This window comes from Betta splendens, chromosome 13 (genome assembly GCF_900634795.4).
Source record: "Betta splendens chromosome 13, fBetSpl5.4, whole genome shotgun sequence".
NCBI lineage: Eukaryota > Metazoa > Chordata > Actinopteri > Anabantiformes > Osphronemidae > Betta > Betta splendens.
Genome location: NC_040893.2, coordinates 2398449 through 2419753, shown reverse-complemented (window position 1 = coordinate 2419753; position 21305 = coordinate 2398449). Strand labels below are relative to the sequence as shown.

Below are 21305 nucleotides of genomic sequence, written 5' to 3'. Positions count from 1 at the left end.
ATGAGCATTAAATATCAAACAAAACATCATTAACCTGCAAGTAATACAAAGTTCAGCTGGTGGTTTGTAAACACTACAGCGGCACTGGAGAACATAAGAATGAAACACTAGTGTCCCGGATGTAGCAGCGGCAACAAACGCTGTTTATCCATCACGTGAAGCCTCTTCATTAAGTGTTGCTGTGTTAAAAGTTACTTTGTCACTTAATCTGTTCTGCCGCAAGCGTCAGATGGCTGCGCATCATCGCTACATAGTGATGAACAGCGTCACCACAGCGCAGACACTAAATCTAACAGCAGCATTAAATTATGACGACATGGTTTTTAGTGGTTGTCACTGTTGCCTCAGAGCCAGAAGGAGCCCAGGAGTCTCTGTGGACTTTAAATGTTCTCCCATGTCTTTGTAGGTTTTCTCCCACAGCCGGTTGACTGGAGCTGCTGCAGATCTTCACGTTGGAAAAAAACTCTATGCCTGCTTTGTTTATTTATATTTTGGATATTATATTATTCATTATTCAAAAGAGTCAAAACCAAAAGTTTTTTTCCCGATTAATCGAAAAATAATCCACAGATTAATTGATTATCAAAATAATTAATAGTTGCAGCCCTAAAGGTATAACAAAACTCCGCTTCAACATATAATTTATAATTTTCTGAGGGCTAAACAAATATTGCATCAGTGACCACATATTAACTGATATTAACTTAATGAAAGATAAGACTCTAAATTACATTCTTTATTAAAGATCAGCCTTTATTAAAGAGGGACTTCAACTGACACACAACCAAATCAGCAAAGAAAAAGTCTAGCCTATTAACAAAAGACAGTACAGCTGGTGACATAGACTTACCATTGATGTCAGCTTTCTCAAACCGTACCCAGATGACTTTCTCTTTTTCATCAGTGGGTGGAGCTCCAGTATATGCCTGTATTTCAAAACACCGCAAGAAAAGGGGTTAACTTTCCCAAAGCGACTTTCATTAAGTCTTACACTGATCAGACCTAAGATTAATGCCTTTTTATGTTTTGGTGGACAGTTGGTGATGATCAACACGTATCAGAACACATAGCAAAGAGCCATTAGAAAGGAATGGGCTTCTGAGCACATTCTTTTTCAGCAGAGTCTCAGGTGAAAGTCGGGTTTTGAGATTGCTGTGGTTGCTTGGTTCACCTGACCATATATGAGCACACAATTTAAATGCCAGCGTCTGGGATGGTGTAATAGCATTAGTTCTACAATAATGTATAGTATACAGAGAAGCCATAACATTGACACCTCTTATTGTTGTTGTGGACTGGTTCCACAACAACAATCCCTCCTACAGTTACACGTAAACATGGGTTTGAAATGAATTAATAAATGCTTGATGCATTAAAATACATTTTCACACTGAATCCTATGTTTTATGGAAACTGGCTACATACATTCATCACTGTAATACTATGTTTATGCAACTTTACATCTTACTGTTTTACCTTGAAAGAACAGTGACCTTTGATCTCCCTATAAATAAATGCAATATAATAAAAATAAATTATGGGATAAAAATACCTGTGGAACCACATCCTGCAGAAAGGTCACCACACTCTCCATGTAAGACTGCTCCCTGTGACAGCAGAGGGCTCATGTCATCACTCACAACAACACATTTGGGGACATCTCATAGTTTTACAGTACATCAAACTATCTATATTTGTTTACAGTAACTTTGATATCTATAAATAAAGGTGTACAGCTTTGTATTACTTTCAAATAATAAATACAAATGTTAGAGGCAAAACTCAAGTGTAACTCAAGATGAGAGTGGAAATATATACAGTAATATCACACTAATCAGGCAGTCCTTATTCTTGGCACAGAGTAAAGACATCTATTGAATATATATGTATGAAATGTCATGATTTTTAGAATTCTGTTCTTACGTAACAGCCTGTGCTCGCACCAGAACCCCTCCAGCACATCGACTTGGTCTTCGTGGAGAATCAGAAGCCATTGTCCACTGGCTTTTTATTTTTTTCAGCTATACTGTCCTGTTCTGTAGGAGTATAAAGAAACATTTCAACATTATGAACACCAGTCAAACTAAGGCAAGAGCTCTAATAACTCGCCCCAAAAACCTGTTCTTTTTCTTTCGTGTGCATCCTAAATCAACATATTCAGATCCTGTAGATAACAAACAAAAACAGCACCTTCACACAGTACTTTTCAAAATAATAGACCGACATTGTAATGTAGTAAAAGGTGGGTTAAAATGGAAAATTGCAATTAAAACAGCATAGTCAGCGTAGTATAAAAAAGCAGTTCTCCTGTCATAGAACTGATTTTAGGTTGTTAGAACATCACAGCCAAGTCTAGTGTAAATGACACCAGTACACACAATTCCTATTATTGCTGTCACTTAGACAAATCGTTAGGAAACACTTTAAGTAGTGACACAGTATTGACTGTTAATGTTTAGATACATAAAAAGACATAAATGTTTTATTGGTAAACAATTTAAGTCTTGCTGAAACGTCAATGGACTATGTGCTGTATTGAACTGACTGTGACCAAAGGTCGAACTCCCAATCTACATCACTGTATGCGTTTTAACTTATACACATAACTTTGCGACCAATTCCAACCAAATAGCAGGACACATACCTAACATAGTGATGCAACTCTACACGCCTGGCCTCCAAACAAACTTTCCGACAATAAGTCAGACAAAAATTAAAAAAATGTCTGAGGTCAACGTTTGGTCAACCTGTATCTTAAACGCTTTAGCGAACAGAACCGACCAGTACTCGGGTTGACGTACTGGGGTTTCACTGTGATGCTTGTACCTTTGCAGGTCCACTAACGGTCAACACTAAGCACGGGCTACTATCTCACTACAACCATACTGACGCTGGTCATGAAGGATGTCATAAGCAGGATACGCTATGGGTTGTTTCCATGCAGTTAACAGACTGGACAGAGAAGCCACTATTTTATCCTCATTTTCACCACTGATTAACAGCGGAGCCGTAGTAATGATACTGTCAGGTCAACACAATGCTAAAGCTACAGTTTGACGAGAAGCCAGTAGCTAAGGCTGCTAGTTAGCAATAGCGGTTAAAGCCCCCTTTGTAGAGCTAAAACCTCTGAGAGATAGAAGAAGGGGCTACGTGTGCCCTACATGATTTTTAACGACTGTAGGTACAAACCGAGATGTTGAACAGTTCCCTCGGTTGTGGACTTGTGTGATGTACTGAAGAGCTCAGTTGCACCAACGTCAAAACACCGTCAGACTGGACTTGCGGAACTCTGTGGTGCATTTGGAAGCCAATAACAGCACAGATATGCTTCCGTCGGGCCAATCAGATACGAGTAAGGCGGGACTAAGGGCTGCGTCGTCTATTGACGACAATGCTTTAAAGGATATACAGCAGATATACCGATGTCTTACAAAAGCGGTTAACGGTCTGCATTTAAGCATAAGTTGTTGTTTTCAGTTTGTTTAGTACTTTAACTGAACCACTAATGGTAAGTAAGGGATAATACATGATCATGACATGTGGTAAGGAGAAGTTGCCTTAATTCATAACACAAGTACAGTAGATAAGTTGTAAATGATATGGAACAGGCTACTATCTAGCAACTTTGCTGCTTTACCACCCTAAACAACAGTGATCATATACTCAGTCTAAAAATACAGCAGACACATTTTAATTTGTGTGATTTAGAATCATTAAATATTAGCATTAGTAGTCGTATTAGTAGTAGTAATAGTAGTGATACATTATTAGAAATGAATGACACATTTAGTGTCATTAGGTGAGTTTAACAGTCCTAATTGATTTGTGTTTGTCTGAATACTCTCATGTGCCTTCCTTTCTAAGTTAAAGTTACTTTATATTGAGTATAAATGTGTCACTAAAGTATCGGTGTGAATAAGCTTAAGGGAAGGACAATAGAAAATGTGTGATTATGCAAAATGAGTGCTCCGCCTTGTCCCCGCAGTGCAGCGGTCATGTGTGAGTGTGGAGGGTTTCCTGTCTTGCTCTCTCTGTACGTACCTTATGATCTCTACATGGCTGCTGCTGCTCCCCTCAAGGCCCAGGTACCATGCTTTGCCTCTTCCACTTGGTGTCATACTTGAGCAACACACATAAACCCATGTGCATGTATGACCATTTGTGGTGGCTGCTGTTGTTTGCTGTGCTACTAACATGATAGTGCTGTGCCTAGACTTGTTGTTCATCATATGGTTGCCTTGTGCTTTGCTGCAAAGCATTCACTGTATTGTTTTTCTAATCTTTATTAGTGAGAGAGCTGGCAACAGCTCTCACACTACTGAGATCTTCGCTCTTTATTATCACAGTGCTGCAAAGCATTCACTGTATTGTTTTTCAAATCATGTGCTTCCAGCATTAAGGTTTTTTCACTCAATTTTTCCCATTGAAATGAATAGAAAAAGCTTTTCAAATCCTCTTCAGGTTTTTCTACTTTCAGCCTTTAACTACTTCAACACACTTTAAGCTACAGACACCATTTAAACTACAAAACAATCTTCAACTATTCAACTATTAATTAATATCTTTAACAGATTCTGAGTTATAGCAGTTTAAGCATAGGGTGGTTTTTGAGGAATTTTCAGCTTTTCCACTAGTGTGTTTTGCGTCTGATTGAGTTGGTGATGCCACAGCTAGAGTGTGGAGAGGTGCTTTCTTACGCCAGAACTTTTCTCTTTAACTTGTCAAGTTATTTTTGTGATAACCTTTATGGTTTTGGTGTAACAAGCCTGTTAAGCTGGGATGAAAATCAGCCTCACTGCAGCTCTTTGTGCGGATCAGTGGAGGTTCCTGCCTGTGGAGCACCGTCTCCATGACAATGGCGCAGCATGAGCAGATAAGGGATTGAGCTCAGTAGCACTTTGACTTACAAGTCAACACAAGTGATGAGTTCATTGCACTGTTGATTCCCCATAAAAGCAGTTGTAGACATTAAGCTTTTTTAAACTACCTGGTCTTTCATATAGTTGAGGGGGTGTTTTTAAGGAATTAATTCAACATTACAGCATTCAACCATATATGCAAATTTAATGTAATTACAATATTTTAAAGTATGTCATTATTATCAAAATTTATTTAAATAGTTTTTTTAATCACAGAATGCTCTTCAGCTTTGTCATTTTGCTTATACAGTAAAAAATAATTGATGCATGACTTTGTGTTTAAATTCACACAAGTGAATATATTATATTCACATAAGTTTGCATTACCTACATTGCAGCAACAACCAGGACTGAAACAGTCCTTCTGGACTGATTGGAACAAGAGTTAAGTTAGATCAATTAAGTGACTGTACAGTTCATTCCTACACTTAATTGTTGGTGTTTGTCTCATTCAACTGCAGAATTTAAGATTGGTCTGTCCAGATAAACAGACAAGAGAGACAGCCTCTCGTGGGATACTCACTTAGTAAAACACAACTCACAATTATTTTTTCAAACACCCAACAAGTCACTGCTCGATGAGGGTCACTCCCACACAGACTCTCCTCACTCATGGTGGGCCACGCAAAAAACCCCAAAAAGAACAGATTACAACCATAAATGAAAGAAAGGCTAAATTAATTTCACCAAAGTTATAAGATTTTTTGAATCCTAACTTTAACTATAACACTACAAACACAATGTTGAAATTAAAATTGTAATGATTGATGCATGATTTTGTATTAAAATATTTTCATTTGCTAAGGTTTACACCTTCGAAAATGTTGCAACATTCAAGTCTTTGTTTAATAAAATAGGGTTCAGGTTTAAAACCTGACTGGAACAAGTCTTTCAACAAAATTCAGAACAAGGATTAACAGGACTGTAGTCATGTGTAAAATATTTTATAGTTTTTATTGAAATCAAAATGCTTTTGTTTTAGTTGTGCACATTCAGCTCTGCAACTTCTTTGCAGATCTGATCAGCTATACATTCAACTCATCAGGTACAGATGGAGCGGTTCGTTTTCGCTGATTTCAGTCGACTGTCAGTGCCCTTTCTGACGCTGATCACACACTTATCACACCCTCATGAGCCGACTGTCAGCAGCCCCCCTCCTTGGTCTGTCTGGGGAAATGTTAATGAGGCCACCCCCATTTTAGCACCGAAGACGTAATTCCAGGGTAAAACCAAAAGGTGGAGCTTTAGTATCTGACCTGTAGAGTTAGGGTCAATTACTGAGTATTACTCAGAGATGAGATACCGGCTCCGTTCTAACAAGGTCTGCGTCAGGTGTTGGGGATCCAGAGCACCTTGGCGAGAAGTGGGCTACTGGAACAAGAAAGAAATGGCTAAAATGTGAGAACAAGGCTCTGTTGGAATGCTACTACTCAAGTAACCCTAGTCAGAGGGGTTACATGCAAAGAATGTGCGGCGAATGGGAATGGAGAAAGAGATTATATAGCCCACTTTCGATCAACTCGGGTTTTGACAGCTCTAGGTCAAAGGTCACTTGATATTTTCACCGTTGAACTTGCCATGTCAGAGTGCACTTGATCTTTAACCCCGAATGTCAGAGTGCACTTGATCTTTAACCCCGAGTGTCAAAGTGCACTTGATCTTTAACCCCGAAAGTCAAAGTGTACCTGTTCTTTGACCCCGTGTGTCAAAGTGTACCTGTTCTCTGACCCCGAGAGTCAAAGGTCCGCCGAACTTTGATCCACCGTGTTAAAGGGCGATGTGATCATCAGAACGCCGTTATGTCTGCAGATATTTTATATATATGAGCCACCGGTGCTTTCTGTGTATCCTTCTTTAGGCTGTGCTCTCTGTATCACTGGGGTCTCGCATTCCTCTGCGTGTGTATCTGAGTTCACAGGCCTGCGGTGGCCTAGTATCCTTTTACAGTCCTCCTTCCCCCCGTCTGGATTTATGCGTCAAGTCGGCCCTGTGTCGTTTTAGAAAGAGCAGATTTTGAAACAATTGCATTTGTAGTATTAGAGTGTGCTGCTGGTGTACAAAAACAACATCTGCAACTTGCAAAGCATATACCCTTGCATCGTTGATAGTCCTCTGTGTTGTTGGTCAAAGGAGTCCTCTTGGTCTGCAGTCATACGGCATTTTTGGCACACACACACACGCACACACACACACACACACACACACACACACACACACACACACACACACACACACACACACACACACACACACACACACACAGCTGTAATAGGGGGAAAAAATCATTCTCATTGAACTCAACTCAACTCAACAAACAAACTCTCACCCCCTTAAGGTTCGGTCGCACATTAAGCGCCGACATTTAATATTGTGTTTGACTGACCAAGTCAGTGTTTATGGTCCGCGTCTGCCTTTTACCCCCGCGGTCTCTGGATCTTTCCTACAGTATATGATCCCTCAACAGACTCAAAGTCATAAACCTGATTAGGCGTCAAGTGGGCCTGTGTTTTTTTAGAAAGAGCAGATTTTGAAACAGGGATCTTGCATATGCAGCATTAGAGTGTGCTGCTGGTGTACAACAACAACATCTGCAACATGTTTGCAATGCAACACACACACGCGCTGTAATAGGGGGGAAAAAATCATTCAACTCAACTCGACTCAACAAACAACCTCTCACCCCCCTTAAGATTCTGTCGCACATTAAGCGCCTGCATTTAATGTTATGTTTGACTGACCAATTGTTTATGGTCCGCGTCTGCCTTTTACCCCCGGTCTCTGGCTCTTTCCTATATGATCCCTCAACAGACTCAAAGTCATAAACCTGACTAGGCATCAAGTGGGCCTGCGTTGTTTTAGAAAGAACAGATTTTGAAACAGGGACCTTGCATATGTAGTATTAGAGTGCGCTGCTGTTGTACAACAACAACATCTGCAACATGTACACACACACACACACACACACACACACACACACACACACACACACACACACACACACACACACACACACACACACACACACACGCTGTAATAGGGGGGAAAAAATCAAACACCCACCCCCCACCCCCCTTAAGGTTCTGTCGCACATTAAGCGCCGACATTTAATGTTGTGTTTGACCGTCCGATTATTTATGGTCCGCGTCTGCTTTTATCTGATCCCACAACCCCTAAAGTCATAAAGCTAATGCATCACGTCTTTGAAACTTGGTGTCCCATCCCTTCTGATAGCATGCAGGAGTGAGAATGTAAACATCTTCACCCCCGGTGCAATAAGGCGATTCCACCAGGCGCCGGGACGGTTAAAAAACGGTTAAAAAACCATGCGTTATAATATCAATCGAAACATGATTATACAAAATACCGCTTTAACCCGTTACACCGCAGGAGTGTTCGGAGGAGCCCTCCTTGGAAATATTATGTTGTAATACTATGTTCTTTTCTTATGCGAAACAAGAGGTGTGAGCGTGTCCCCAGGGGTCATTCAAGAGTCACACACTAGGCAATACAATAGGCTAATCTATAACATAATATGATGACGATGATACGAATTACCGTTTTAACATCGCAGGATTATCCTGAGGAATCCTCAATATAAAAAGTGGCGGGATAGGGCCTTAGCAGGAGGGGGGTCGAGGTGTTGTAAAACCATTTGATCAGTTTCTGGGTGACTTTTATGGAGAAACCTGGTATAAATATAGGCGGAGTTGAAGTGTCAGAATCAACCCTAACCCATGCCTTCACGCTAGATCTTTGTCGGACGTTGATGCAGCGGTATGATTCGATGTAAAGCTCCGGCCAATCTCATTTCTATGATTCTCCTGAAAATATGCGCTAACAAATTTCGTCCGCGTCAGCTCCTGCATCTCACGCCGCCCGCGGGCTCGTCTGCCAGAGAGCGCTAGACTCCGTAAGTATGACCTCTTTTGCAAAATCAACCATTATTAGACTGTAGAACCCTTTGAAACAGTTTTCTTTTTATGGCAGATTGCCTTGCGCTACAGCGTCGCCAGAGCCAACAATTCCAACTGCAGTATAGGCACCAGGCGGCTCAACAAGCATTCAACGCCTTCCCGACTGGAGAGGCCCTTAGATTCGTCGGTCAGTTATTACATAATATGAGCCGATCAACATTTGAGCGTGCTGACCATAACAGCTGTTTTTTTTTTTTTATGAAAAAAGACGCTGAGATCCATCAGCCGCCACGGACTGATCACAGTCTCGACGGTGAGTACGGATATTGTGAAGCATGGTTATATCGTTTTTATTCCACCGGTTCTGTTGAAATAAACTCTCCCTTTTATTCACGCAGTATCAGACAACGCGTTTCTGGAGGTGTCACCGGACCCCGGAGAGATATTTCCTGCTGGCGAGTGTGTCGTCAATATGCCGCCACCCACCCCGGAGAACACCCAGGAACAACAACAGCGAGAACCGCGGAGCCCCGAAGAGGAGTGTCTAATCGGCGAGCTGGAGCACATGTTGTCCAGACAGCCGAGCGTGGAGCCTTCAACTTCCGAGAGCGGGGCCCCTGTGCTTCTAGCTGAGCAGTGCATCCCGGAACAGGCGAGGCGAACCCCCGTGCGTTGTCCGGGGACTCCTCCTCCAAGGGGTCGTTCCGGTAAGTTTCTTTTTTTTTTTTTTTAAAGAGGGTTATTTCTATGGCCTGTGACTAACTCGAGACTGTTTTCAATCAGATTCCGCTCGTCCAGGACTACGAGGGAGGAGGCGGTTCCGAGGATCGAGGCTGCTCTTCAATAGGGCCGTTGAGCACAGATTTGAGAGCGTCGTCTGGAATGTTATTGAGAGGAGTCTGATTATGAATGATTTGCTCCGCACGCTGATGTGAAAACTGTGCTGGAATGTCACTCATTTGAATATTAAACAACAAGATGACCGATGAAAACTCTGATCTCAATGATTCACAAGCCGAATTAGAAGATGTGTTAACTTTGATATCCAATGGCCAAAGAGGGTTTCGGTGTGTGAACATAACCACCGAGCATTTTGATCAGTTGGATGAATTGGTCAATGATTTGGTGGCGAGAGTCGGAAGTGTGTCTCCGGTCTACTTCCCGAATCGCGACTATGACTTTCCTAGTGGGGGTGATGAGTATGTTTCTGATTTTGATCGATTAGAACAGTCTGTAAACCGCTTCATTGAAAGACTGCAAAATCCCAGCCAGAGAAGTAATGAACTCCCGTCAGAGGAGGGCGCACCCGAGTAAGGAGACAATGACGATGCTATGGAAGGAGCTCCTCCGAGCAGAGACGGCAACCCGGAAGCACCCCCCGACACACGACGCCGCGCAGAGGGGAAGCAGGCTCTCCGATGAAACCAGGATTGTAGCCAGAAACAGTTTCAATAACTTGAAACAAGGGAAGCAACCATCGCCTCCGCGTGTATGTTTGTTTTCAGAACATGTTTTCTTAAAGAAAACACTTTCGCCATTCCCTGTCCGTACGGCTACAAGTATAGCTGCAAGCGCTTCTCAAACGTCTGTGTGCAGTGGTTAGAATGGGTGATGTTCAGAGACGGAGTGTTTATCCAGCACGCTCTAAACGGAGGTGAACGGAGCTTTGGACGCTTGCGGGTGGACGGCTATTGTGAGTCAGGTGGGGTGAAGGTGGCGTATGATTTTCTGGGCTGCTTCTACCACGGCTGCTTGGAGTGTTTCACAGGCAGCTGCGTTCACGCCTTAACGAGGAAAACTTTTAAAAGAATGCACGTTGAGACGCAGGAGAGATTGACAGAGTTGAGGTCAGAGTACGGGCTCCGTGTGATTACCATGAAGGAGCACAACTGGGATCTGCTGAAAAAGTCGCACCAGGGTGTGAAAGCGTTCCAAAAAGCATTCAAGGCCCCTGAGCCTCTAGCCCCATGCGATGCTCTGTACGGGGGGCGCACATGCCCCGTGACGTTGAGATACTCTGCGGGAGAAGATGAGGTTGTGAGATACGTTGATTTTACATCCCTGTATCCTTACGTCAACTACACGTGTCCTTATCCTCTGGGACACCCGGAGATTATATTCAGAGATTTCCAGCCTCTGGAATCTTATTTCGGGCTCATTTAGGCGACCTTGTATCCTCCCCGCGGCTTGTTTTTCCCTGTGCTTCCTTACAGATCCGGCAAAGGGCGCCTAGTGTTTACTCTATGCAGAAGTTGTGCTGAGCTGAACCGTCAGGACGGCCCCTGTGACCTCAGCGACGCGGAGCGCGCTCTGAGTCTGGCCTTCCCCCGAGATTCTGAAAGCGCTGGAGAAGGGTTACAGAGTAGCAGAGGTCATAGAAGTGTGGCATTTCATAGAGCAGAGTACCTCTCTCTTTAAAGAATACATCTCAACCTTTCTCAAGGGGAAGCAGGAAGCCAGCGGCTATCCTGCGGATGCTACAGATGCGGAGAGCAGGCAAAAATACGTCGATGACTATGCCAAAAATCAGGGGATCGTCCTGGATCCGGCAAATATTGTGTTAAACCCGGCTAAAAGACAAGTAGCAAAACTATGCCTAAACAGTTTCTGGGGGAAGCTGAGTCAGAGGTGTAATTTGGTTCAGATGGAAATAGTGGAAAGGCCCGAATATTTTTTCAGGCTGCTGTTTTCAGGAGACAGGGAGGTAAAGTATTTTACTTTTCTAACAACAGGGTGGCGTTGATTCAACATTGCAGCAGCGAGCGGGTCGTAGCTCGTCCCAATCGGTCAGACAACGTATTTGTCGCCGCTTTGACCACCTGTTACGCCCGGCTGAAATTGTACAGCTGCCTGGAGCGGCTTGAGAGACGCGTTCTGTATTATGACACCGATAGCGTAATCTACTGCTCAAAACCCGGCCGAGCTCCCGCTGGGTAATTACCTGGGCGATTTGACGGATGAGCTAAAGTCTGACTCTATTAAAGAATTTGTCTCCGCAGGACCTAAAAGCTACGGGTATCAGACGCGAGGAGGCAGAGTGACAGTTAAGGTCAAGGACATCACACAGACGACAGAGTGTTGTAAGAGCATCAATTTTGACTCTGACTCTTGACTGGTAAAACGTTTTTTGTGAAAAGTTTTGGAGAATTGTAAACAACCGATAATGTGCCTGATAACATTATGTGGATATATACGTCTTTTCAACCCATGTACGACGAATTGCGGAGGATGAATAAAGGAATAAAATTTGTGGAAGGACTGCCTGATTCTTTCAACGACGAGACGCTGTTTCCGCGAGGGCAGAGTCATTTAATCATTTTGGACGATGTGTTGTTTCAAGCTCTGGAGCACCCTGAAGTGGTTAAAATCTTTACCCAATACAGACATCATCGAAACATGTCCGTCATGTTTTTAACTCAAAATGTTTTTCAAAAGGGTATTTTGGTAAGCTCCACGCACAAAGGTTCTGACAAACCGGCGGGGTGGGACTCTTTTCTGCAAACTCTGTCCAGAATAAACATACCGCTATCCAGCGTTCCTAACAAACACGCCAAGGAGCTCCTGCACGAGTATAAGCGCGGGGGCGTCCCGCTCTCTAGCGTAAAGAGCGTCTCACCGCCCGATATTCCACTGGGGGGCCGACAGAAGAAAAAGAAGCTGAGGACGACTTTGTTATCGCCTAAATGGCTTAATTTGTTAAACGCTGTTTAAGTTTAAATAAAGGATTTTTATTGAACCGCATTTTTTCATCTCAGAGTATTATTTACTTTTATTATATGAAAAAAGAAAAGAAAAAAAAACACATGGCAAGAGAAAAACAACTATAGACTAAGGTAACATTTCGAAAACATTTTTAAAGAGCAGGCCCGCATGCAGGATTTTACACACTTTTGGTAGGCTTTCACAAAATCAGCGACCATAGAGTCATTCTCGGACGCGTTATCCCCGTACAAACTCAATACATTTTGATAGGATAAGCCTCTGGCTCTGTGGAACAGAAAGTACGCACAGTGCTCCCCACAGACGACGGATAACGGGTGCTGCAGCTGTCTATTGTGATAATAAACGGCTTTAGAGTCCTTCTCCAGAAATTGTAAAATAGTTTGAGGGTAGTAGGGGCAGTCCGGCGCTAGCCCGTAGCTGTCAAAGAACGCGGCATCTTCGCTCTCTTCAAGAATCAGCGCGAGCCAGTGCTCTCCGGGCAGGTGCCGCGGGTGGGTGTTCACTATAATATAGGAGGGTCCCGTAAACACCTGCAGCGACAGCTCGTCAGAGGCCCACACTCCTTGGAACACATCGCCCAGTAGGGGCCGCATAATGTTTTCCAGTTGAACGCTGTTCATACCCTCTAATAATAATTGACTAAAATGTTCCTTTTTGAATCAATCTCGAGAATGGAATCGTAGCAGGCGTAGACCACTAGCGTAGTCGTCTGCGCTAGAGCCGTTCTAAAGTGCATCTCCAGGCGCAAGGTGCCTGTCTTGACCGGAGGCAGAGCTCCGCCCTCCTCCTCCGGGGCCACGTTGAACGCGTAAAGCATATAACCTTGCTCATAATCTCTTCTATTAAAACACAGAGGCTGGTCTTTCAGGTGCCGCCCGGTAGCGGTGATTACACTGTAATACTCTCTAATAGAGAAGCCGTGCTCAAAATCAGGCTGTAGCGCTTTTCCCGGAATCTGTCTGCTGTCTCTGCATAAGGCTAAAAACTCCAGGTTGGCGTGAATAAACCTGAAAGGGTTCATAGTACTCCGCCCCGTAAAAGCCTCATGGTTAACCAGCCCTATAACCACATATTTCGGTAGAGTGCCCAGAAAAAGATTTTCCTGCGTGCATATTCTGGAATTGACCGGAATAAAAAATGTTTTAACATTGACGCGCCAGAGCGGGTACAAAGTGTTGCCCTTGGTCAGTGCGAATGAGTGTCCTATGCGCACGGCGGGGGACACGGTCACTTTCTTTGTGCTGGGCGCCAGAGAGGCGCCCAGCACAAAGAAAATCGGCGTTTGCAGCCTGCATCAGGCAAAAGGCGTTGCTGGCTCTTGTGAGTTTAACTCTTAAATCGACAGAATTTAAGAGCAGCCTCTCGCAGAAAAAGATGTCCGCGTGTAGCGGGCTCAGGAGATGGAATTCGTTTGACTGAGCGCTGAACCTGGCCCTCACAACAAAGCCGCTGTTTGGCCCGTTATTCACCACGTGAGAGTCCATGGCACCTGCCGTGTCCTGATAAAACAGGCCGGCGCTGAACTGACTTTTCAGAGATTCTGGACAGTAAATCAGCAAAGCCTCAATCAGGGATCTGTAAGCGTGAGTGGCGCTTGACTGGGAGATCAGCCGATCCCCCAGAGTCACGTCGCATTGGCTAAATATTGTATTCAGAGAGTAGTTGATGATGCCTACATCAGCGCCCGCTGCTAAATCGGTTCCGTCCGCGTTTGTAATTTTCAGCCTTAAAAACAGCAGCATGTCGTTCAGATCCAGGTAACGCTCCCCCTCCGCCGCTACATAAAATTCAATAGGACCGCCGTCGGTGATGGAGGAGATTGGAGAAATAGCCACATATTGTTTGTCCTCTATGCTCAGTTGTGAAAACGGACAAGAAAACAAATCCAGCTCTGACATGACGCATTCCGACGACTTCTCGTGTAACAGAGCAGACCTCCGCTTTTTACGACCGCCCGGGATGACTGATTTTTTATTAGTAGCGGGTCTTCTTTTGGAGACTCTCGGTAAACGCTGCCCCGGGGGGCGTTTCCTGGCTCTACGGGCTAAAACCATAATACCGGAGCCCTCCTGCGGCTCTTCAGACCGGCCGCCGGTGAACCTCCCTACAGCCTTCCGCACGACGTCGGAGGCTATGTTTTTAGCGGTCGTTGCTAGATGGGGCTTGGCCACTCTAAATCCACTTTTTACCAGTGGCATTACAAAACGAAACAGTTTGGAAAACATTGAGCCTATGCCTCTACCGTACTGCGCGGGGGCTCCGGCAAAGCCTGAAAGGCCGGACCCCACCTGATCGTCATAATAGCTGACAAATCTATACGGGTCCGCGTTATAACTCCGGCGCATCATGTTTTTACGGGCCTAAAGTGCAGCGTGAGTATCGTCTTGCCGTACGCAAATTTGACGGGATTGTTTTAATTTTTTTTTATTTCCACGTGGACGTTCTCTATATGATGCTTGGACAGCGGCAGGTAGTGCGGAGGGTTGAACGTCTTTGTGATGACGTCTCCGTATTGACCCTCGACCGTCACGCAGCGCAGGAGAGGAGCGAACGAGTCACCAACCACCTGATGCCTCACTATATCCGAATAACAGTATAAATGGTAAAATCCGCACTTTAAATCAGCGGGATGCGGCGACAGCTGGACTCCAGGCCCCGTAGAAATCCACGCGTCCTTCTCCACACCCAGCGCGTAGCACACAGGCTCAGGAAACTGGAGTTTATAGCGCCCACTGCCGTTCCATGCAAAGTAATGCGTGTGTGTTTCATACCCTAGATCGACGTCCATTTTAAGCCTTTTAAACCTGTTGTTTAGCTTCCTCATAAGACTCTCTCTAACGTAGGACCCGTATCCAAAAAACCCTCGATTCACCTCGTGGTCTGCCTCGGCATCGGTGGCGGGGTGCTCCGGGTTCTCTGAGGGTTCAAGCGGGGCCGTATCCATCCAGTTAAAATAGGCGCGGCCGTGAGGTATTGTCGACCATGTATGCATGTATGACAGGTCTGTCAACTTCCCAAGCTCCTTTTAAATCTATATGCTGCGCTAGATCGGCGCGAAATACAGAGGGCACGTCCTGCGTTGGACGGCAGGGTGATGTAAAAACCATCCTATATATATATATATATTATATTTCTTGTCAAAAACGCCTCTCAGCTTCGATATGCGCACAATATCACAGACTTTAAAATTCATCTTTAAGGCCTTCTCGTGTCTCAAAGGAAAGGAGCCGTACAGATTCTGAAATACCTCTAAAGCATTTTCAGACGTCACCTGAACGGGCTTCATTTTAATACTGGAGTGATACGCGTTATTGTAGCTTTTGACAATCTTCTGCAAAACCTCCACATACCTCAGGGTGTTTTTACCCGTAAAGTAGCGGTACAGTTTATATTTTACGGTTTTATTGTAGCGCTTCACGAACCGACGCTTTGACCTCGCTGGATGTGCTGAAATGCGTGATTTCATGTTTTTTCATCAGAGCCTTAAATAGCTTGTTGTAAAACTCTTTCCCTGATCCGTCTGAACACGTTTAGGGATTCCAATCTCGGCGAGAACGGACTCAAAAGCGGTCGCCACCTCTTTTGCACCCTTATTCTTAACAGGCCTAACGTACGCTTTTTTAGAAAATACGTCAATAACGGTCAGCAGAAATTTATAACCGCCGTTGTGCGGCGCTAGGGCCTGCATGTCGCAGAGATCGGCTTGAAATTGGTTCAGAGGTCTGGGCACAAACACCCTATTTCGGGGGAAATAATCCTTACAGGCTTATGCAGCGTGTACGCGTCTTGTTTGGCTAAAAACTCTTTGATGCGATCCATACTTGCCAGAATCTCTTTCTAAATGTAAAGGAGCCACACCGCCATAACTGCACGGATGAGAAGGGTTGTAATAAATTTTCTTCATCAGCTTTTTTTAAGTTTAGAAGGCCAAAAACCTCTGCTCTGAACAGCCAGCACGCTTTTAACGTTGTTATAAGGTTATTCGGTCGCTTCAGTAATGAGTAGTCTTTTTTACAAATTCACCAGCTTTTATTTTTTTTTAAAAAGAATAAATGTTACATCGCTTATACAAAAATGGATAAATGCATACAATGTGATTACAATACATGTGACTACGCAAAATGATATGGGCAAAAAGTAGATGCAGTATGAATAAATGAAATTAGAATGAGTATACACACACGATGAATAAATGACACTAGAAAGAATTACAGGCTATCATCACAAATGCGCCCCTCCCAGAGATCCACCGCCTCCTGCAGGTCATGTCGCTCATGTTTTGACATAGCCCCCTCCGTCAGTTCATCTTGTATATCACCCAGAACCTCCACGACATTCTCTGTATCTTTCAGGCTGTGCAGAACGACTTTCCCCGGCCTGTAGCACTCTCTCTCTCCGACACACGGATGTTGTATTTCTCAAGCAGTCTACTCGCTGCTGCGACGAAGCTGCTGGTCAGAACCTTCTTCTTTAGAGCTTCATAATATCTTCCCAGAAAGTACGGGGGTACTCCAAACAGGCAAGTGTGCTGCAGCTGGCTGGGATGCAAGGTCTGGCAGCCGTTGCAGATGAACTCGTTGTAGTCGTGAACTGCGATGTACAGAACTCGCGTCGCAATGGCCTTTACAGTGTCCAAAAAGAGCCTCAGCAGAGGCCCGTCCAGCTCATCCCCGCTCTCCTCCTCCGGGGCGGGATGGAGGGCCTCGCACCGCACCAACGTGATCGATCCAGGGGATGCGGCTCCCACGTCCATCTCCTCCTCCTCGCTGTCATGAACGCTGCACCCGTCCGAGCCCAGTTCCATTGAGGGCCGGTCGCTGATCAGCGTTGATGTGGAAGCTTTGTCACCATCGTCATCCCCGTCGTAGCAGCCGCTATCCATCGACTGGGTCGGGGAAGGTGGAGGCGTGAGTTGCAGAGAAGCCATGCTTGCCGGGTTGCTTGCTTGGTTGATTGCTTGCTGAGGACTGGAGCAGAGGGTCTCTATTTATCCCCGGAGATGAGAGGGGGAGGGGTGGGTGTGTCTAGGAGAAGAGGGCTTTTCTAACTACAATTAACTCCTTATAATCCTGGCTCATTCCAAACAACTGCGCAATCGAGATTCCCCATTCATCAAATATCTTTTGCCACTCTCTGCAGGATACATTCATAATTTGCTGGAAAACACCACACTCGGAGCTGAAGCCGGTTATGAGCAGCCGACAGTCGGGGCCTCCGGGCGCGTGTATGCTCACTCTGTAGTACCAATGGTCGCTTGCGGAGCCACTGGTTTCCCAGACAAACTTTAGTATTTTTGGGTCGGGGTCCTCCATGTCGAACACTCCCATAGCGTCGCTCAAACTCTGCTCCTCGGTCTCCAGCACCGCTCGCATCCTCTTTTCAACGGGCTCATCTTCCTCGCCAGATTCATCCTCGTCCAATCTTTCAAAAAGCTCACTCAGATACCCCACTACTATGACGTGCAAAACACTCCAGTCATTCGCAGTGACGGGCATCGTTACAGTGTCGGGTGAGAAAACATCTCCGGCTTTAAGCTGGTAAAGATGCAACTCCCCCGTGGGGTAGCATAACACATAGCCGAGAGAGCCCGACGCTAGCTTAAGTTCACCCTTGAGAGACGCGGGAGGGCTCTCTGCACTCTGCACAACCGCAACTTTGTTTTCTTAGGAGCTCCGCGCTGAAACCGATTCTCCACTGCAACCCCAACGTTCACACTGCTGATGATGTTGTCAGAATCCTCTACCGCCGGAGAATCGGACATTTTCCTGTTTTTCTCCCACACACGACAGTCTCTGATCACTACAAAAACCCCCATTGCAACGTCTTTATAAAGCCGCACGCTCGAGGAGGCGGCTGATAGAGGACTTGTCACACAACAGTTGCGTTCTGATGATTACAACGCCCCTTTAACGTGGAGGATGGAAGATCAACGGACCTATGACTCTCGGGGTCAAAGAACAGGTACACTTTGACACACGGGGTCAAAGAACAGGTACACTTTGACTTTCGGGGTTAAAGATCAAGTGCACTTTGACACTCGGGGTTAAAGATCAAGTGCACTCTGACATTCGGGGTTAAAGATCAAGTGCACTCTGACATGGCAAGTTCACGGGTGAAAAGATCAAGTGACCTTTGACCTAGAGCTGTCAAAACCCGAGTCGATCGAAAGTGGGCTATATAATCTCTGGAGAAACCCACTTTCAAGGCTGACGGCGAAGCAACTAGTAGCACAGTGTTCCAACAGCCACAAATGCCAACTGCTATCACAACTTGAGATTGACGAGATACAACACAAATGCTAAGGCAAGGGGGAGCCAGGACGCCAGGTCAGCCATCAGCCACCATCTCCCCAACTGGAAATTGGGTATGAAGCCCTAATGAGCACAGACACGCTGAGCGAGGCAGCGACTGACCTGAAAGATAAGATCATGGCGAGATTGAACAGGCAACCCCGAACCCCACTACAACGACTAAGTGAAGTACCATCAGAAAGTCTCATGGAAGATGTGAATGCAGCATTGAGAGCGATCCCTACCACAACAATCACAGAAACCAATGAGCTGATATACGCTTCAGGATCAGGGATCCTAGAGGTGATGGCTATAAAAGCAACCATGGGTGTCAGGGTGCGGCTGAGATCGGACACACATGCACGGCGTAAGGACACCAGGTAGATGGTAAAGAATCAGGGTTCATTTCGGTAATCGTAGTCGCAGACAGTCCAGGTCAAACACGATAAGAAACGGGATTCAGGTACAATAGGAGCAGGCTTAATCAGGTCCAGAGACAGGCAAGGTTCAGTAACAAAGTAAGCAAGGCTAGAATACCATTCGGGTTAGGCAGGTGTTGGCGGTTAGGAATGCGGAACGGGATCAATGACGGGGTGAGCTGAACTGAGGATTGCGGGAACGAGATGACTGGCATACACAAACGACGATCTGGCGGCTAGCTGTGGTGACTACTGGTGCTTAAATCCGGGTGGCTGATTACTGATCTGAGACAGGTGTGTGTAATGAGGACCGGGAGTAAAGCGGAAACTGACACGATGAACAGAAACCGGAAGTCAAAACAGGAAACGAAAACTGGAACCACAACTTGCATGACAAACTAAGTCTTTTCAAAATAAAACTGGAAACAAGGCCAAAACCGGACAATGGGAGCCATGAGAAACAATACTCACCATGGGAAGTGAGCCAAATGACAGAGGGAAGTGAGCCAAATGACAGAGGGAGTGAAGTGAGCCAAATTACAGAGGGAAGTGAGCCAAATAACAGAGGCCCAGAGAGGTGCAATGAAAAGACCGATGCCCAAGAGGTACAGCCAGATGACCATACCTGAAGCACTTGAAACTGCCAAGCAAAGGCTACAAGCCTTGGCCAGCCACCTAAAGAGATACACCCGAGACAACGAAGCCAGACGAATAAATCGGCTGTTCGCAAAACAACCTGCGAAAGTGTACTCTTAATGGCAGAGTAATAACAGCAGAGCAGACCCACCAAGGCTGGAAACTAACCAGTACTGGAAAGGTATATGGGAAAGGGAGGCGTCACACAACAGTGATGCACAGTGGCTGATGGATCTGAGGGAAGACCACAGCAACCTCCCTGAACCGAATCCAGTGACTATCACAGTGGCAGACATCCTCAGGTATGAAAAACTGAAAAGCACCCGGCCCTGACATGATCCACGCCTACTGGCTAAAGAAGCTCACTGCAATCCATGAGCACCTGGCAGCACAAATGAACCAGCTGCTAAGGGATGGGACTCACCCTGAATGGCTAACCGAAGGGCGAACAATCCTGATAATGAAGGATCCCTCAAAGGGTACAGTCCCATCCAACTACCGGCCAATAACCTGCCTCTCCACAACATGGAAGCTCATGTCAGGCATCATTGCCGCTAAGATAAGTGGGCACGTGGGTCAATACATGAGTGAAGCACAGAAGGGCATTGGTAAGGATACCAGAGGAGCCAAACACCAATTCCTCGTTGACAGAACAGTCGCCCACGACTGCAGAGTGCGACACACCAAATTGTGCACAGCCTGGATCGACTACAAGAAAGCCTATGACTCAATGCCACACACATGGATCACTGAATGCTTGGAGCTGTACAACATCAACAGAACTCTAAGGGCCTTCATTGCAAACTCGATGAGGTTGTGGAGAACCACCCTTGAAGCCAATGGGAAGCCATTTGCCCAAGTATCCATCAAATGTGGCATATATCAAGGAGATGCACTGTCCCCACTGCTGTTCTGCATAGGTCTGAACCCCCTCAGCCAAATAATAAACAAGGCTGGCTATGGATACCGACTCCGGAACGGGGCCACCATAAGTCACCTCCTCTATATGGATGACATCAAGCTGTACACCAAGAATGAGCGAGACATCGACTCACTGATCCACACCACCAGGATCTACAGCTCGGACATCGGGATGTCATTCGAGCTCGAGAAATGTGGGAGGATGGTGACAAAGAGAGACAAGGTAATCCACACAGAAGGGGTCTCCCAGAAGGAACAATATCAGACATTGAGGATAATTACAAGTACCTTGGAATACCACAGGCAAACGGCAACCTTGAACAGGCAACAAGGAATGCGGCAACAGCCAAATACCTCCAACGAGTAAGGCAAGTCCTAAGAAGCCAGCTCAATGGCAAGAACAAATGCCGGGCAATAAACAGCTACGCCCTGCCAGTGATCAGATACCCTGCGGGAATAATAAGGTGGCCAAAGAAAGAGATA

The 21305-nt window shown here is 45.4% G+C and overlaps 2 protein-coding genes across 12 annotated transcripts in view; one reads left to right on the top strand and one right to left on the bottom strand.

Annotated features, from left to right (window-relative positions):
* Nucleotides 1–3313, bottom strand: part of bcas3 (BCAS3 microtubule associated cell migration factor) — a 286604-nt gene extending 283291 nt beyond the window's left edge. For 9 of the 10 annotated variants that reach the window (XR_003787971.3, XM_029171342.2, XM_029171343.2 and 6 more), the window contains exons 1-4: nucleotides 3190–3313; nucleotides 1924–2036; nucleotides 1553–1607; nucleotides 851–926 (exon numbers count right to left, since the gene is read on the bottom strand). Coding sequence is in view for 9 of the 10 variants with exons in the window: in XM_029171342.2 (XP_029027175.1) it covers nucleotides 851–926; nucleotides 1553–1607; nucleotides 1924–1994 (202 nt within the window). In the remaining variant the exon portion in view is untranslated. Of the gene's footprint in view, nucleotides 1–850; nucleotides 927–1552; nucleotides 1608–1923; nucleotides 2037–3189 lie in introns of those variants that run through there. The other variant, XM_055514053.1, reaches the window with a different exon arrangement.
* A 49-nt stretch (nucleotides 3314–3362) lies between these two features.
* Nucleotides 3363–10675, top strand: LOC129605017 (uncharacterized). 2 transcript variants are annotated; one of them, XM_055514056.1, is made up of 7 exons: nucleotides 3363–3508; nucleotides 3986–4085; nucleotides 8777–8829; nucleotides 8907–9020; nucleotides 9102–9146; nucleotides 9232–9540; nucleotides 9617–10675. In XM_055514056.1, exons 2-7 carry the CDS (start codon nucleotides 4045–4047, stop codon nucleotides 9766–9768), a joined length of 714 nt encoding a protein of 237 aa, XP_055370031.1. In that variant the 5' UTR covers nucleotides 3363–3508; nucleotides 3986–4044; the 3' UTR covers nucleotides 9769–10675. The 2 variants fall into 2 exon arrangements, with proteins under 2 accessions (XP_055370031.1, XP_055370032.1); XM_055514057.1 differs by having other exon boundaries at nucleotides 3387–4085.
* Nucleotides 10676–21305: the final 10630 nt, after the last annotated feature.

What these genes read in the sequence shown, in the direction of transcription:
- LOC129605017 (XM_055514056.1), top strand. Translation starts at nt 4,045, where the DNA reads ATGATCTCTACATGGCTGCTGCTGCTCCCCTCAAGGCCCAG. An exon ending in AGAGGCCCTTAGATTCGTCG is followed by an intron (nt 9,021 to 9,101) that starts GTCAGTTATTAC and finishes TTATGAAAAAAG; the next exon opens with ACGCTGAGATCCATCAGCCG. An exon ending in TCCTCCAAGGGGTCGTTCCG is followed by an intron (nt 9,541 to 9,616) that starts GTAAGTTTCTTT and finishes GTTTTCAATCAG; the next exon opens with ATTCCGCTCGTCCAGGACTA.